General features: G+C 42.2%; 1 protein-coding gene across 1 annotated transcript in view; it reads left to right on the top strand.

Moving 5' to 3' along the window:
• Positions 1-835: 835 nt before the first annotated feature.
• Positions 836-16,543, top strand: part of greb1 (growth regulating estrogen receptor binding 1) — a 39,293-nt gene continuing 23,585 nt past the window's right edge. The window contains exons 1-11 of the mRNA XM_060932894.1: positions 836-992; positions 1,826-1,933; positions 3,542-3,718; positions 4,384-4,566; positions 7,541-7,666; positions 8,284-8,409; positions 9,048-9,176; positions 9,577-9,693; positions 9,915-10,100; positions 10,738-11,088; positions 16,278-16,406. Coding sequence (XP_060788877.1) covers positions 836-992; positions 1,826-1,933; positions 3,542-3,718; positions 4,384-4,566; positions 7,541-7,666; positions 8,284-8,409; positions 9,048-9,176; positions 9,577-9,693; positions 9,915-10,100; positions 10,738-11,088; positions 16,278-16,406 — 1,789 coding nt within the window. The remainder of the gene's footprint in view (positions 993-1,825; positions 1,934-3,541; positions 3,719-4,383; positions 4,567-7,540; positions 7,667-8,283; positions 8,410-9,047; positions 9,177-9,576; positions 9,694-9,914; positions 10,101-10,737; positions 11,089-16,277; positions 16,407-16,543) is intronic.

Genomic DNA, 16,543 nt, shown 5'->3' with positions numbered 1-16,543 from the left:
CGAGGTGTTAACTTCCGTGAACAACCTGGACGTCTCTGTGAGATGGTTGCAGTTCCATCTTTCTTAAATTTTTGTACCACTTTTGCTACAGTATTCTGACTGATAAGTAAAGCTTTGCTGATCTTCTTGTAGCCTTCACCTTTATGGTGGAAAGAAATTATTTTCTTTGGGGAATTCTGAAGAGACAAGTTGAGCATCACTCTCCATCCAGCATCCAGTCACTAAAAGAGGTCATTGTTGAAGAATGGAAAAAGATTGGTGTCACAAAATGTCGCCAACTTGTTCATTCCATGCCTAGAAGATTTGGTGCTGTCATTAAAAATCATGGAGCCCATGCAAAGTACTAGATGTAGTAGTTTTTGTTGTGGGGTGTACTCATTTTTGGACCACCCTAATTTGAGTAAAACTGAAAAAAAAAAAGTGTAATCTAAGTTATATTATTAACCTTTCTTTCACGTTATAAGTTAAACAGATGTTATATTAAACTTTGTCTTGTCAACATTTTGGAAATTGTTTGTGTTCATTGAGATATTGTTTAAAATGTTACTTTTCAAAGGGGGTGTACTCATTTACGCTGAGCACTGTAAGTGCCATAATAGTGTGATAATCTAATAAAGAATAACTGTTCTTTACTTCACTGTTTATTAAATGTTGCTTTTGAAAAACACGTTCTGCTCTAAGCTGAACTCTCACACTGTCTGTTATTTATTTATTTATTTACTTGCCTATGGCTGTCATTTTTTCTTTCTCTCTGCATGATTACTGTATATTAGGAAATGTTTTCTTGTTCTGTTTTCATTTCATTAGGTTTCGTTTCCACTTTTTCCCAAAGGAGATGGGAAACTCATACGCAGGGCAGCTGCGCACCACACGGTTCGAAGAGGTTCTGCACTATTCCATTGAGGCATCTCTGCGTTCCAATACTGTAGTGCCTAGACCAGTGTTCTCTCAGCTGTATCTAGAACCAGAGCAGAGGCCCCTCTCTCGACAAGGTAATGGCCTCTTCTTGTTTTCTGTGTCCTTTGCGGTGTCAGGAAAGAGTATGTGTCTGAATTACGATTTGTGTTTTTATTTAGACACATGGTGATACAGTTCCAAAGGATTAATCTTGAAATCAAAAAATGCTAACACTATTTTTTTAAAAAAAGGGAAAAAAAAGAAATTAAGGAGAGCCCATTAACGTTGACATTAACCATTCTCCGCAAATCGTCTTTTCAAAAATTTTGGGAACTACAGCCAGTGAGAAAATATCACAGCCAGCTACAAACAAAAACAATACCTGCTTAAAGGAGATTAAAAAAAAAAAAGCTTGCTGTCACCTCTGTACTCATAAAATGATTTCACAATGTCTAGTTCATGCAGGACACTCTCAGCTTTTATTTGATATAATTTTGTTTGTTGTCAGTTGTTTATTATCAGCCTCCAACCAACCTTGTGTTCCTCTAATGGCCGATCCCTGCGGAGCTACAGTACGTGTCATACTCAGAGCAACTTTTCTGAGTGGCCTCACCTTCTCATGAAGACCATAAAAGTGTTAATATCAGTACAACAAGCCAGAATGAGATTAAAAATCTGAATAAATTAGAGACATTAACGAGTATATACAACTGATACCATGGAGAAAAGCTGTTAAACTCCAATGAGTGTGCATTATGTTTATTCACTCAGAGTCGTGATCGTTTAAAGCAAATCGGAAATTGGAAATGCTAGCATTAGCACTTACCAAGATCATCGTCAGACAAGATACACCTACGATGTGATGCTATGTTATATTACGTTATGTATAAATGTACAGATTTAATTTTTAAAAAAGTTTCTTCACCAGGCCAAATGGAAAATGAGGAAGATGATGACGAGGATGGCTCAGAGTCGAACAGTCCTCCCATTCCATATCAGATGAAGCCTGCTCCTGAAGGCTCCTGCACCACTGATGGTAAGAGCACGAGCACTGATCAGTATGATGTGCATTAGGGCCAAACATTTTTCAAAAGGGGATCAGAGTAACATCCCAGTCATCACAGTATTGAACTTAGTCATATGAGATTGCTAAAGCTGCTGTGTATACAGTCCTTTGTCCTCAAATTCTACAGCATTGTTTTCAACCAAATCTCAAATTTATCCCATGTACAGGATGTTTCAGCGGTATTATTCACAGAACACAAAAACAGTGCAGTATCAGCTCACTACTTCTTTGGATATTACAATTCAGTAGTTTAATGGTATACACTACCATTCAAAAGTTTGGGGTCACCCAGACAATTTTTTGTTTTCCATGAAAAGTCACACTTTTATTTACCACCATAAGTTGTAAAATGAATAGAAAATATAGTCAAGACATTTTTCTGGCCATTTTGAGCATTTAATCGACCCCACAAATGTGATGCTCCAGAAACTCAGGCCAAGTTTACATTAGACTGTATCTGTCTCGTTTTCTTCGCGGATGCACTGTCCGTTTACATTAAACCGCCTGGAAACGCCGGGAAACGGGAATCCGCCAGGGTCCACGTATTCAATCCAGATCGTGTCTGATCCGGTGCTGTGTAAACATTGAGAATACACGGATACGCTGAGCTGAGCTCTAGCTGGCGTCGTCATTGGACAACGTCACTGTGACATCCACCTTCCTGATTCGCTGGTGTTGGTCATGTGACGCGACTGCTGAAAAACGGCGCGGACTTCCGCCTTGTATCACCTTTCATTAAAGAGTATAAAAGTATGAAAATACTGCAAATACTGATGCAAATACTGCCCATTGTGTAGTTATGATTGTCTTTAGGCTTGCCATCCTTCCACTTGCAAGTGGTAAGTGATCTGCGCTGGGATCACACACACAGCGGCTCAGTCCCGAAAACACTGCTTGTGCACTTCACTCGTGCGCTGTGTGAGCTGCGCAGGGCCGGAGTGCGCACCCTCCAGAGGGCACTCGCTGTTCAGGGCGGAGTGATTTGGAGCGCAGGATGCCTGTGGAGCCGAGCGTATCCGTGTATTGGTGTTGCTGTGTGCACGCAAATCGTGTATTGGTGTTGCTGTGTGCACACTAATCGTTTTTAAAACGTTAATCTGATGATCCGCTGATACGGTCTAATGTAAACATGGGCTCAATCTGCTCAAAGGAAGGTCAGTTTTATAGCTTCTCTAAAGAGCTAAACTGTTTTCAGCTGTGCTAACATGATTGTACAAGGGTTTTCTAATCATCCATTAGCCTTCTGAGGCAATGAGCAAACACATTGTACCATTAGAACACTGGAATGATAGTTGCTGGAAATGGGCCTCTATACACCTATGTAGATATTGCACCAAAAACCAGACATTTGCAGCTAGAATAGTCATTTACCACATTAGCAATGTATAGAGTGGATTTCTGATTAGTTTCAAGTGATCTTCATTGAAAAGAACAGTGCTTTTCTTTCAAAAATAAGGAAATTTCAAAGTGACCCCAAACTTTTGAACGGTAGCGTATTAATTCAAGAAATCAGTAATATCCATTTTACATTGTTATGACAAGATCCACTGTTCTGCTTTGTTATTGGGTGTTTCTCAGGTTTCTGTCAGGCAGGAAAAGACCTCCGACTGACCTCGATGTCCTCTGAAACTCTCGATGTGCCACCAGGGTTTCTGCTGGTCGGGGCCAAATCTCCCAATATACCTGGCCACATACTGGTGTGTGCGGTGGATCGACGCTTTCTCCCGGATGAATGTGGACGTAACGCACTTTTAGGTAAGCATTCGAGTGGTTCAAATTTAGCCATTAGTTTCCTTATTTTTGGGGTACAGTTGTTGATCTCATTACTGGAAATGATGCGAAAATCGACCATCTTGCACAGAGTTCCAATCCAAAAGCATTTTACTTATGGAAAATCGACAGAGGTAAAATCATTACATTTGTTGAATAGAGTCATGATCAAGCTGAAGCAAGCTGATTTCCCACTGATTTTCAGTGAATCACTGCCCGCAATCAATAGGCTGTCCAATATCATTTGTAGTGCACTTTATCACTGGGTTTCTCAATATTACAAAGCGAGGACCTGCAGTCTAACTGTGGAGAGATTGAATGAGAGAGACGGAGAGAGAGAGAGAGAGAGAGAGAGAGAGCAGTTTAGACACACAACAGGCAGCTGGGTCAGGGCGCCATAACCAAGTGCACCCAGACCCGTGCTTATCACAAGTACATTCTTAGCCATTCCATTATAATGATATCATGTAATCTTTCCACAGTTATCAGTTCCATTGCTCACTGTGGAAATTAGGCTTCATTTTCGACAATGGCCTGAAATGCGTCTAAAATTACACTTTGGTCCCTGACACACTTAAAGAAACACTGACAGGGGAAATCAGATGGGAAAATTTATTTGCAATAATCTCAGTGCTATACCTGGCTTTCAGGCTTCTCAGGGAACTGTATGGGCTGTGGTGAGAAAGGATTCCGCTATTTCACTGAGTTCTCCAACCACATCAACCTGAAGCTCTCCACACAGCCCAAGAAGCAGAAGCACTTAAAGTACCATCTGCTCCGCAATGCCCAGGGTGTGTTGGTCAAAGGTCCACCCATCTGCTGGAAGGGAATCGGTAAGCCATGCATGTATGAGTGTATAGAGTAGGATTATTGTCAGGTGATAGGAGAACATGTTAACATGAATAAGAACATGTTTACATTTAAGAAGAAACAAAGCCTGGTTCTACTTGGTACTAGTCCTCCTGATATTTTGCAAATACATGACCTGGTTTTTGGAATAGCATGACTGAAATAACCTGAGAAAAGACTAAATAAAACCAATGCATTTTTTTTTCATGACTATAATATTTACTAACAAACCCCAGTATCTGCAGGGCTGAGCTCTTCTTACGAGTCCAAGAGCATTTTTCCACCAGCTGGTTTATAGCTCACCATGATAAATTACCCGTAATCTTTTACACTGTTGCCAAAAACCAAGTGAGCTGTTCTGTAGCCAAGTACTGTACTGAATTTGGTTCCCCTTCTTACCCAGGGAACATGCTTACTGATCTGTAGTCTTAAGTCTAAAGTCCTTCCAGCACCATATGGCGCATAAGGCGGCGCCGATCTCTGTTTCTGTAGCCCTCAGCCTCTCGCCTATTACATAGCTAGGGTTACAGTGGGGGGCTAGTCCTCTCGTAACCACGAGAGTTTGACTCCCTACTCACATCTGTATTGCAGCATGCCTTGCCAGATGGCAGTAGGTGCCATTTTTATGATGGTCTTTGGTATGACCCAACCGCAAGTAGAACTCGCGATCTCCCAATTGAGAGGCGGACACACTAACCACTAGGCCAACTCTTGTAGTGGAGCTAAATAAAAGTGAGTTCAGGCCATTGGTAAGATGCATTCAAATTGACATCCTAATGAACAGCTGTGTTTCTATTAACCTGCTTAATGCATAACAAATTAAAAAAAAAAAACAAGTAATGGAAATGTGAATTTAAAAAAAAAACTTCTTGAATAGTGCAAAACGAAAGTAAATTTACGCCTGCATGAGGTGGTTTTTCAGATGATTCGATAAAGCAATATTTTGCAAAATTGAAATGGAAACACATTTTTCGCATGACATGAAGAGGAAACAGAAACACTACTTTTCTAAAAAAAAAAAGAGCACTATGTAAGAACTATCACAAGAGGAGAAAACCCAGCTTTAATCACATAACATCACTCAGTGGAAACACAAAACATTCCCAATTGTGTTTTGTCGAAAATTTAAAATGTGGCTTCTGTTTTGTAAAAAAAACTGGAGTAGAAACCCAGCTAATGTCTCTGGCTGAAGTCAAAATCCTCAGTCATAGCATGTGCTTGCCAAAGGCAGATTCACAGTTTTAAACACCAGTGTTCCAGTTTTATTTTTATTTGTTTATCCGCAATATTTTTCCTTATCACCATTTAGCTTGACCTTACATTTCTTCCTGTGTTCTTCTAGAGCAAATCCCAGTTTGTTTTCTATTTCCTTTGTTTGAGAATTATATACAGAATAAAATAATGGAGCAGCCCTGTGATGACCTGGCGACTTGTCCAGGGTGTACCCCGCCTCTCGCCCGTAGTCAGCTGGGATAGGCTCCAGCTTGCCTGCGACCCTGTAGAAGGATAAAGCAGCTAGAGATAATGAGATGAGATGAGATGAGAAAATAATGGAGCTGAACACCCTATCTCTTAAATAATTTAGAAATACACTAGAAATTTATTGTGGTGCTGTTTAGTGGAGAAAGTATTGGGACTGATTGAGAATGATGATTAATAATGATTTGATTATATCATTAAATGACCTGATAATTAATGCTGTGTATACAGATTGCACATATGTATATGGATCAGTGGTTCTCAAATGGGGGCCCGGGGATCTCAGGGGTTCGTGACTTTTTTTTTTTTTTTGTTACACTGGAGGAAATGGCAATGTCTGTCCATCCATCCATCCATCCATCCATTATCTGTAACCGCTTATCCTGTGCAGGGTCATGGGCAAGCTGGAGCCTATCCCAGCTGACTATGGGCGAGAGGCAGGGTACACCCTGAACAAGTTGCCAGGTCATTGCAGGGCTGACACATAGACACAGACAACCATTCACACTCACATTCACATTCACACCTACGGTCAATTTAGAGCCACCAATTCGCCTAACCTGCATGTCTTTGAACTGTGGGGGAAACCAGAGCACCCGAAGGAAACCCACACAGACACGGGGAGAACATGCAAACTCCACACAGAAAGACCTCCGTCGGCCACTGGGCTCAAACCCAAAACCTTCTTGCTGTGAAGCAACAGTGCTAACCACTACACCACCGTGCCGCCGAAATCACAATGTCACACTATCAAAGTTTTATATTTAGGGGTCCAAGCACCAAAGTCATTTCAAACCTAACGTATTCTATCAGTGTAAATTTCAGGCATTGCATTTTTAAAAATGCTCATAATTTTCATGAAACAAATCTATACTGTGGTGGGGGGTAGAATTTATTTTACAGTTTAAGGGGATCCTAGCTAGAAAAAGTTTGAGAATCACTGATATGGATATATTCATATGATTATGGAATGGAATGATTAATTGTGATCAGCTGAAATAATTGCAATTAAAGGTTTATGTAAAGGAATAAGTGAGGGCGGCATGGTGTTGTAGTGGTTAGCACTGTCGCCTCACAGCAAGAAGGTCCTGGGTTCGAGCCCAGCGGCCGATGAGAGCCTGTGTGGAGTTTGCATGTTCTCCCCGTGTCTGCGTAGGTTTCCTCTGGGTGCTCCGGTTTCCCCCACAGTCCAAAGACATGAAGGTTAGGCTAATTGGTGGCTCTAAATTGACCGTAGGTGTGCATGTGGATGTGAACGTTTGTTTGTGTCTATGTGTCAGTGCTGCGATAACCTGGCAACTTGTCCAGGGTGTACCCCGCCTCTCGCCCATAGTCGGCTGGGATAGGCTCCAGCTTGCCTGCGACCCTGTAGAACAGGATAAGCGGCTACAGATAATGGATGGATGGATGTAATAAGTGTGACAGACCAAAGTCAGTGAAATTTGTGTTTGTAGTAACAGGTTTGATATCTGTGTACAGATAGCCGTGTAAGACAGACTTCCTCAAATGTGTCTGGTGGTCCAGAGGAGCAGCCATCTGGTAGTGCAGCAAGCATTCCACTGCCTAATTCAGGACATGTGGGTCAAAGCACAGCCAACTACACAGGTACAGTGATGCATTTAGCCAGTAAAGTCACAACAATGTTGATAGAAATATGTTTAATATGCTTTAAACTGGTACAGGCGGTCCTGATTGCTACTTGTTTTGGTGAGTGAAATCCTTGAGATTTATCTTTGCTCACACATTCTGCTCACCTCTTTGCTTAATGTTGACCAGTAATGTCTTTCTTCTTTTCATAAGATTATGATTCTGACAGGTGATGTAATGGCACATACTATCTCTCTTCTTTCATACAGTAGTGTAGTTTAAACCGGTGATGTTATGTTTCATCACCCATTTACATTATACAGAGATAACTTAGCTTCATCAGTTAAACCATCGTCATCCAATCACATCGCTACAACACACTCTTGAATGTGAATACATACTCATGTTTGTCCGACAATAAACTGAGAAACATCTCTGAGCAGCTGTGTCTGTGTCAGTGACTGTTTGCTCCCAGATCAATCCGTGAGGCAGAATCTCTCAGGCAGCAGAGGTCTACGTTCCTACATCATACTTTGTCAATTCGACCTCCTTCGGTACAGACAGATCAAAACCAAACAGATGTATTAATAGATATGTTAAGTTTATTGTCTTGGTCAAAATGGACTGTTCCACAGATCTGAACACACATCTTCATGCATCTGAAACTGCCCCTCCAATGGCCAATGGCAGCCACATTTCCATATCCCAGCAGCCTCAGCCCCAGCCAGGCCTGGTGGCCAGTGGTCCAGGAAGATCCACAGGTACTGTACAGCACCTACCAAAAAGTACTTTAGTGCTGAGCTGAAAAGTCTGCTTTGGTGTGCTAAAGAAAGTAAAAGACAACCACTATTTTAGTGCCTATCAGGAGGAGTGATGAAAGCAGGGGATTCACTTCCCATCACACCTCCATGAAAGAGGTTCCCCTACCCTAAAATACTTTAGGAAGAACTTCAGCTGTATTAGCTTGTCCTTTTGCTCCTCTGTTTTGTATTGACAACATTTGGGGTAATAAAATGTCTTCCCTGTCAGTGTAACACCTCCATAAATACTATTGTTTGTTCTTTTTTACTTTGTATTTTGTGCTATAAAATGCAAGGATTCCTTTGTGACGTGGTTTTGAGTGCAGTTTAACACACAGTATTTTCAGTTTTGTGACCCTAAGCCATAAGAAGAGCCCATGCGCACGCACGCACGCACACACACACACACACACACACAAGTGCTTCCTGTCAGACCCAAGGCTTCTTTCACATTTATTCATTGCTAGACTCCATCATTTTGAAATGGGGATGTAATTGTTGTCTAAATGCTATAAATAAAGCGATATTAAAAATTATGAAAGGGCTTATTTCAGGCATTTTGTTCACTAAGTGTGATCATTTTCTCTCTCTACTTTAAGCATCTATGGCAAACACGGGACCACCCAAAAAGAGACACAAGGGCTGGTCTCCAGAATCCATAGGACACACTGAAGCAAGTAGCAGACCTGCGACCTCCAGCACAGTCAACGGCACAAAATCAGGTACAAATCCATCTAATTCCATCCTCCTTACTGCAGATCTGAAAGGTCTTCTCAACTAATTGCTGACTCCAGGTGCACTCAGAGAAACTTCTGTCAACGACAGATGTATTTTTAGAGATGTTTGTGTCTCATTAGTGTGAGAAGAAAGTGTTCCCAGCCAACTCCTAATGGGGAACCTGGAAAGGAAAGCACATTATGCAAACAGATAGAAATCAAAAGATTTAAATGGTAAACAGTGTAACTCATGGGGACTGGAACTTGAGTGGTTGAGTACTTAATTTTTTAGAAAATGCACTTTGTACTTTTAAGAATTTCTAGTATTCTTATTATTGCTATTAGACTGTGTGTGTGTGTGTGTGTGTGTGTGATATTGACAAATCCATTTTTGTCTGTTAAACCTGATGACCAGACATTGGGACTTCAGCGTCTCAAGGGTCTTCACCTTCCATTCCCCCAGTGGAATCTGTTGCAGTGCCTAATAATCTTCTCCAAACCTGTGGATTGCAGCCAATTATCTTTAAAGGTGAGATTTTCTCCACAACCTGGATGTATACGCATAGACAACATAGTGAATGTTCCATGAATGCAAATGCGTGGTTTAAGGTCGAGTTACACAGGTGAAAACACCAGTTGGTGAATTTATTCATTTATGATGGTAGCATTGGAACTCATAATGCATTACATTAAAATTGACAAAGTCCTATGTGTTTGCATATAATAGTGATTAAAAAAATATGTGTGTAGGCCATGGGGATCTGCCACGTCTATGTGGGAACACAAATGAGGTATTGGTGAATGGGTGGTTGCAGGCGTGCTACCGAAGCTCTCAGAACCTCCCTCGTGTTTATGAGCAGTATGGAGCCTCCTCCATCCAGCCGCTATCCACAGAGATGCAGGTCCTGTTGACCGTGTACTATCTGGTACAGCTGGGTGAGAAAGGCACTGACACGTGCACAGCTTATACACTTTAAATCTATAATCAATACATAAAGGGAAAGACTTGTATAGCATGTACACTATTTTTATATAGACAGGTGACAAATTAAAGGAAAAACTTGAATAAATGAGAGGAGAAACACAACAAATGCAGATCCTGGAGAGGGCATTTTGCTGGCATGTTTTGGTATACTAGCTTTAGAGCATTGTGTTAGACAGCATTCTCCACCACCATCATCAAAACACCATCTAAGGGAATATCTTTTTGGAAGAACGGTGTTCATCCTTCTAGTACAGTTAAAGAGACTTGAGACTCTATGCCAAGATGTATTGGTGTCTTGTAGTGTCCAACTTAGTAATACACTAAATGTTAGTTCTTCTTTTAATTTGCCATCTGTCTATTAAATATTAGGTCACTGAGGAAGTCCTCACGCTACACTGAATACTACATTGAAATGTTGTGCAATAGAGGAGAAAGAGTTAGTGATTGGGAATTAGTCAAATTGGATTGATAAAAAGAAAATATCAGTGCATACATGTTTCACAGTGTAATTGTTGTACAGTTTTCCCCTTACTGCTGGGATTAAAATTCACCCTCATTTAAGTTTGATCATCATATGTTTGATCTTAGGCCCAGACCAGATACCCCTGATGGAAGACCTGGAGCAGATCCTCATGCGCTCTTGGCGTGAGTCACACCTGACAGAAATCCGTCAGTACCAGCAAAGTCATGCCCAGTTTCCTGCCCCACTGCCTGGCCTGGCACAGCCCCTAACCCCCTCTCAGCTCCCTTGGCTAGCCAAGCTGGCCACCAGCTCCTGCGGTGACGCCGTTCTAGTGTTGGACACAGCACCCTCATTGACCGAGGCATTGGCAGACACCTTCCAGAGGCTAATGGAGGGCAAGCTTAGTCACACACATTTTGTGGTGATCATTTGCATGAGCAGGAGCCAAGAGACTGAGTCCTGCATAGTGGTTACAGGTAAAAGGCTTACTTGTATTCCACATGTCTCAAAAGGGGGATTATCTGAGATGATCTGGCAATGTGGATTGAAAATCAGTTAATGTATTTTAGTTGTGTCTTCCCAGTGAAGTCCCAGGTGCAGTGTTTTTGTGCATCGTATTTATCCTCCTGTGGGAGAGTGTAGGCTAGCAGACATCTCGTACATTGGGAGCAGGACCATAATTAGAAGATAAAACAATCAAGACTTATATATTGGAAACCACTGTGCTGCAAAGAGTGTTTAATAAAATCTGTCCACTCGGTGTCTGGGTACTTTAAAGAATATCTTCTTCTTGGACGTCAGCTGTAGTTAACCATTTACTGCAGATTTGTTAGCAAGCTCAGGAGACCTAGGCCCTGTCCACACGGCAATGGATTCAGGTGAATCCGATACAATTGTTTATCGTTTCGGCCTGGCGTCCACACGGCACCGGCGTTTTGGGTGCCCCAAAACGCAATCTTTTGAGAACGGGTTCCAGAGTGGAAAGATCTGGCAACATTGCCGTTGCGAAGTCGTCTGGATGAGTAGAACAGATTTGTTTATGATGACGTCACAACCACATGACTGTGAGTGCTTCACGCCGGGTAGAAGTGTAACGAACTCGATGCGAGTTGTCAACAAATCCTATAACTTGGTTCATGAAACGCGCTTACAAAATATTTTCACTGTGAATATTTATTGTGTAATGGTGCAAAGTGAGAGAGAGAGAGAGAGAGAGAGAGAGAGCGAGAGAGAGAGAGAGAGAGTCAATCCCGCCAGCAAAAATAGGGAAAAAAGGAGCGATCTCACCTCTTCAGATGTTGGTTTAAGTCCTACAATACATTCCTCAAAAAGGGCATAGAAGAACAAATTAATCCATCAACGTGTAGCATTCAATTTATTCCGGACCATTAAAGACGTCACCTTCCGCGTAGAATCATACGTCATCCTCGCCGCCATATTGGATGGGTCAAAGCGGAGAATAAAGATGCCTCATTCATGTGCTGCGTTTAACTGTACCAACAGGTTTACCGTCCAAACGAGATCACATGGGATTACCTTTCACAGGTGAGACTGGAAAAATACTTTTCATTGTATTTGGTCATTATAATGTAATTTTACGAACAGATTTTTCTGATTTTGTGGCTAATATGAAGTCTCGCGCATAATAGTTTATGCGCATGCGTCCTTACTTCTTCTGTTGTTCTGGTGTCTCCGAAGGGACCGTCTTACAGCGCCCCTAGAGGTGTGGCATGTGTATTGCATCGTTTTCAGCAAGCATTGCGTTGCCATATGGACCTGATATTTTACTGATCGTTGCCCATGTGGATGCGATATTTTTTAAAATAACATCTCGTTGCCGTTGTCGTGTGGATGTAGCCCTACTCAGGGTGGACGTTGAGGACATAGAGCAGCCCCCACCCAACCATTCACACACATTCTCACCTATGGGCACTTTCAAGTAGCCAGTTAAGCTAACCGCATGTGTTTGGACTGTGGGGGAAACCGGAGTACCTGGAGAAAACCCACGCAGACACGGAGAGAACATGCAAACTCCACACAGAAAGGCCCCCATCGGCCATGAGGATCAAACCCAGAACCTTTTCCCTGTGAGGAGACAGTGATAACCACTGCACCATCGTACTATCCAACATACCTCTAATTTACAGTTTATATAGAAAATGGCATGTAGCGTTCGGTTAATCGTGTTTCCTATTTAGAACATGTTACAACACAGCCTAAATATCACAGCAGTTGTTTGAGTCAGCAGTTAAGCACTGTTCCACTCAGCAGTTAAATTACTGAAAAGAACCAATTACCATGCTAACCATTAGTATCCATGGCAACCATCATTCAGAAATGGAATAAAGCATGGCAGTTTGAAAAAAATCTAAAACAAACAACTGGAGCCCTGAAAAGTTCCTTTGAGAAAAGTGGAATAAAAGTCCACATTTATACACTGCAACCCCGCTATAACAAACTCCTTAGAGGACATCCAAATAGTTCATTATACCGAAAAGTTCGTAACACTGAAATGGACTCACTTTTCACACCAAACACTCACGTTATATGTGAAACTTTAGGCACATTCTACTTATCACGAATTTCTCCTGCCGAGTTACTATCGCAGTTCACTGACTGAGTTAAAGGATCCTGAACGGAGGCGATGATTTCTTCGTCTGTTATGGAAATGACGGAGGTTGCCGGTGTATCGTTATTAATGTCCACACAGTGACTCACTCAGTGCGTTTACATGCACATAGAGAAAATCGAATTTCTGCCGTAGCTCGACTGAAATCGAAGTTCTAAATGCCATGGAAACACCTTAGCTCAGGTGAAATCGAACTGAACTGGATTTCTTGTAATCGAGCTATGCGACCTAGATTATGCGATTGTAGCCGAGCTACTTAGTGCATGTAAACCCTATCGAGCTACGTAGTCGAGCTACTTACTTCAGCACTGCCCCTTCCGGAAGTGACGAGTGACGAGACCACAAGCGGGAAACACAACAGCCTCGGTCGGCATGACAACAGTAGTAGTAGCGAGCAGCAGAAGAGGTCAGGAGGAACAAGGAGAACTTTGTTTATACTCTTGAATAGCTCTTCTTCATGACGACAACCGGAAGTGTACCAACACGATGGAGCGTGTAGCGCCACCTGTGGCTCGGGTGCACAATGTACCTCACACAATAGCTCGATTTCCTTGTGTGCATGTAGGATTGGATTTCTCTGGCACCCCTGCTGGGACCCTTAGCTTGATTACCGACAGTAGCTCGATTTGGATGTGCATGTAAACGCACTGACTGTGTTTTCTAAATCTTCGCCATTCAGTTAATTCATGTGTTGCAAATCACTGACGATGTCATTTATGTTGCACCGCAAAGCTGGGCGGGGCGGGTGGTATAAAAACACCACTGGTGTGCTTTAACTAGGTGTTAAGTTTAGCAGTATCAGCAGTCATTTCGTCTTTTTATCGATCCTTTGATCACTGTTCTCAGTAATTGTTAGTCATCGACACCTAAACGAGGTTCATTAAGCCTTTGTTTTACGGCGTTAACACGTATTGTTAACTTGACTGCGGACTTGGTTACTTATTGTTTGTCTCTGCTGGGAAGAGGAACGCATGGCTCAGTGTGTCATGTAAGCAGACGAATGACGGATGTAATTACAGGAAGAGTGTTTAATTACAAACAGGCAGGCAAACAGTTCAAAAACATAAGAGAAAGACAGAGTCATGAAACGGGCAATGGTCACGTGAGACACAAACAGAATGGCGAAGGCAAAGACAAAAAGCAGATTCTAAATACACAAAACAAAATCAAAACCAGAAAGGCAACACACAGATACAAAGCTTGGTAATGTGAGACACTCGGTACAGCGTGTATACTTCACCAAGTCTGTGTGTTTAGAGAGTCCTTATCACAGCGTGCACTGTGATTGCGCTCTAATCCGGAACAGGTGCATAGTAATTAGTCCTAAGAGCCCTACTCACTCCAAGCACCAACGCATGTAGACATGACATAGTGATGGGGGTTTTTTTTGTTTGTTTGTTTGTTTTTTTAAGATTTCGACTCATTGTTATTAAAGGCAGGAGACAAGAACTTAGTTCATTATATGTGACATTTCATAGTAAAAGAGTTTGTTATAGCTGTGTTGCAGTGTACTGCATCCAGAATTATCATTGATCCCTATTCTTAGCTTACAACACACTTTTATTTTTAATAAAACAGGTTTGCAAACATTTTACTCAACTGTATAATCAAAATTTAGAAAGCTCCTGGATTATAAAGACACTAATTTTCATTTTTGTTTTATGTTATTCCTTTATGTTTGTCTGGAAAAAACAGTTATGAACATCTCATCTCATTATCTCTAGCCGCTTTATCCTTCTACAGGGTCGCAGGCAAGCTGGAGCCTATCCCAGCTGACTATGGGCGAAAGGCGGGGTACACCCTGGACAAGTCACCAGGTCATCACAGGGCTGACACATAGACACAGACACCCATTCACACTCACATTCACACCTAGGGTCAATTTAGAGTCACCAGTTAACCTAACCTGCATGTCTTTGGACTGTGGGGGAAACCGGAGCACCTGGAGGAAACCCACGCGGACACGGGGAGAACATGCAAACTCCACACAGAAAGGCCCTCTCCGGCCCCGGGGCTCAAACCCAGGACCTTCTTGCTGTGAGGCGACAGCGCTAACCACTACACCACCGTGCCGCCCTAGTTATGAACATAATGAACATTAAAAAAACAAAAACAAACATAAATTGTTTTAGAATTGGGTCTCCACAAGCTTCCAGAGCTAGCCTGGGAAATCCCATGCTGCTTTGCACAATTGTTCCGATCTGAAAAGACAGCATGGAAACTATGGTCTAAAAGCTCGCCTGAGTTAGGGAGCCAATCAGAGAGTGGGGAGGGGTGGAAAGACGGTGACGCGTACTACTCGACAAACGGAAGCTTGTAGTTCATTTGGGACTGTTTACGGATCACATTTAACATGGCGGCGAGTGATACGAACCAAACTTTCGATCAAGCTTTAGACACTGTTCTGAATTAATCTGGTTAACACCAGACCATATCACAAGTGAAATAATTTCGGTGCCATTGTTTTCCTATTTTTGTTTTGCCTTCTCTTTCTCTTTCCTTCTCTTCTTCGCCTCTTCGTCGCTCTAACTACGTCACCGGGTACAACTGCCATGATTGGCCATGGGCTACGTATACGCCAAATGATAGACATTCGCAACGTCCAATAAACGGCCATTGACAATCGCAAACCACACCTCCCCTACAAGAAATTCAATAGGCGGATTCCAGACCATATTTCACTTGTGATATGGTCTGGTGTTAACCAGACTATTCCAGAGCTGCTTTAAGCCTTGAAATAGATTCTGCAAGGCCCTAGAACACCGCAGGGATGAACACCGTTCTTCCAAAAGATATTCCCCCAATTGTTTTTGATGGTGGAGAGCATGGTCTCTCACGTTGGGCTAAAACCTCCCATAGGTGATCAATTAGGTTGAGATGCAGTGCCTGTGAAGGCTGTGGCATATGCTTTACATTTTATTACTCATCAAACCATTCAATAAACCCTCATGTCGTGTGGATGGGGCATTGTTGTCCTGGAAGAGAGAACTTCTCAGCAAGTGTCTTTTTGAACTGTACCTTAATGTTTCCCAACAGGGAAGCACCAGGCACGAGCACTTGCAGAGAGTATGCTCTCCCCAAGCGAATGTATGAGAGAAATCAGACAGGAGCTTTCCTCTGGGCTGACTGCTGAATTAGATGCCTATGTGAGCTCCTTAGGTCCAGGTAAGGCTGCTTTGAACATTTTAAAGCAGATTAGGTTAAGGGTCACTTTCCAGCACTCACATCTTAACCTAACTCAAGATAAATGAGCCTAGATGAGCAGTAAAGGTGCCTAAAGTAAAGGTACATTAAATTTCAAT

Source organism: Neoarius graeffei, chromosome 11 (genome assembly GCF_027579695.1).
Source record: "Neoarius graeffei isolate fNeoGra1 chromosome 11, fNeoGra1.pri, whole genome shotgun sequence".
NCBI classification, from domain to species: domain Eukaryota; kingdom Metazoa; phylum Chordata; class Actinopteri; order Siluriformes; family Ariidae; genus Neoarius; species Neoarius graeffei.
Note: the sequence above shows the minus strand (reverse complement) of the source record. Positions and strands in the feature narration are given on the sequence as shown.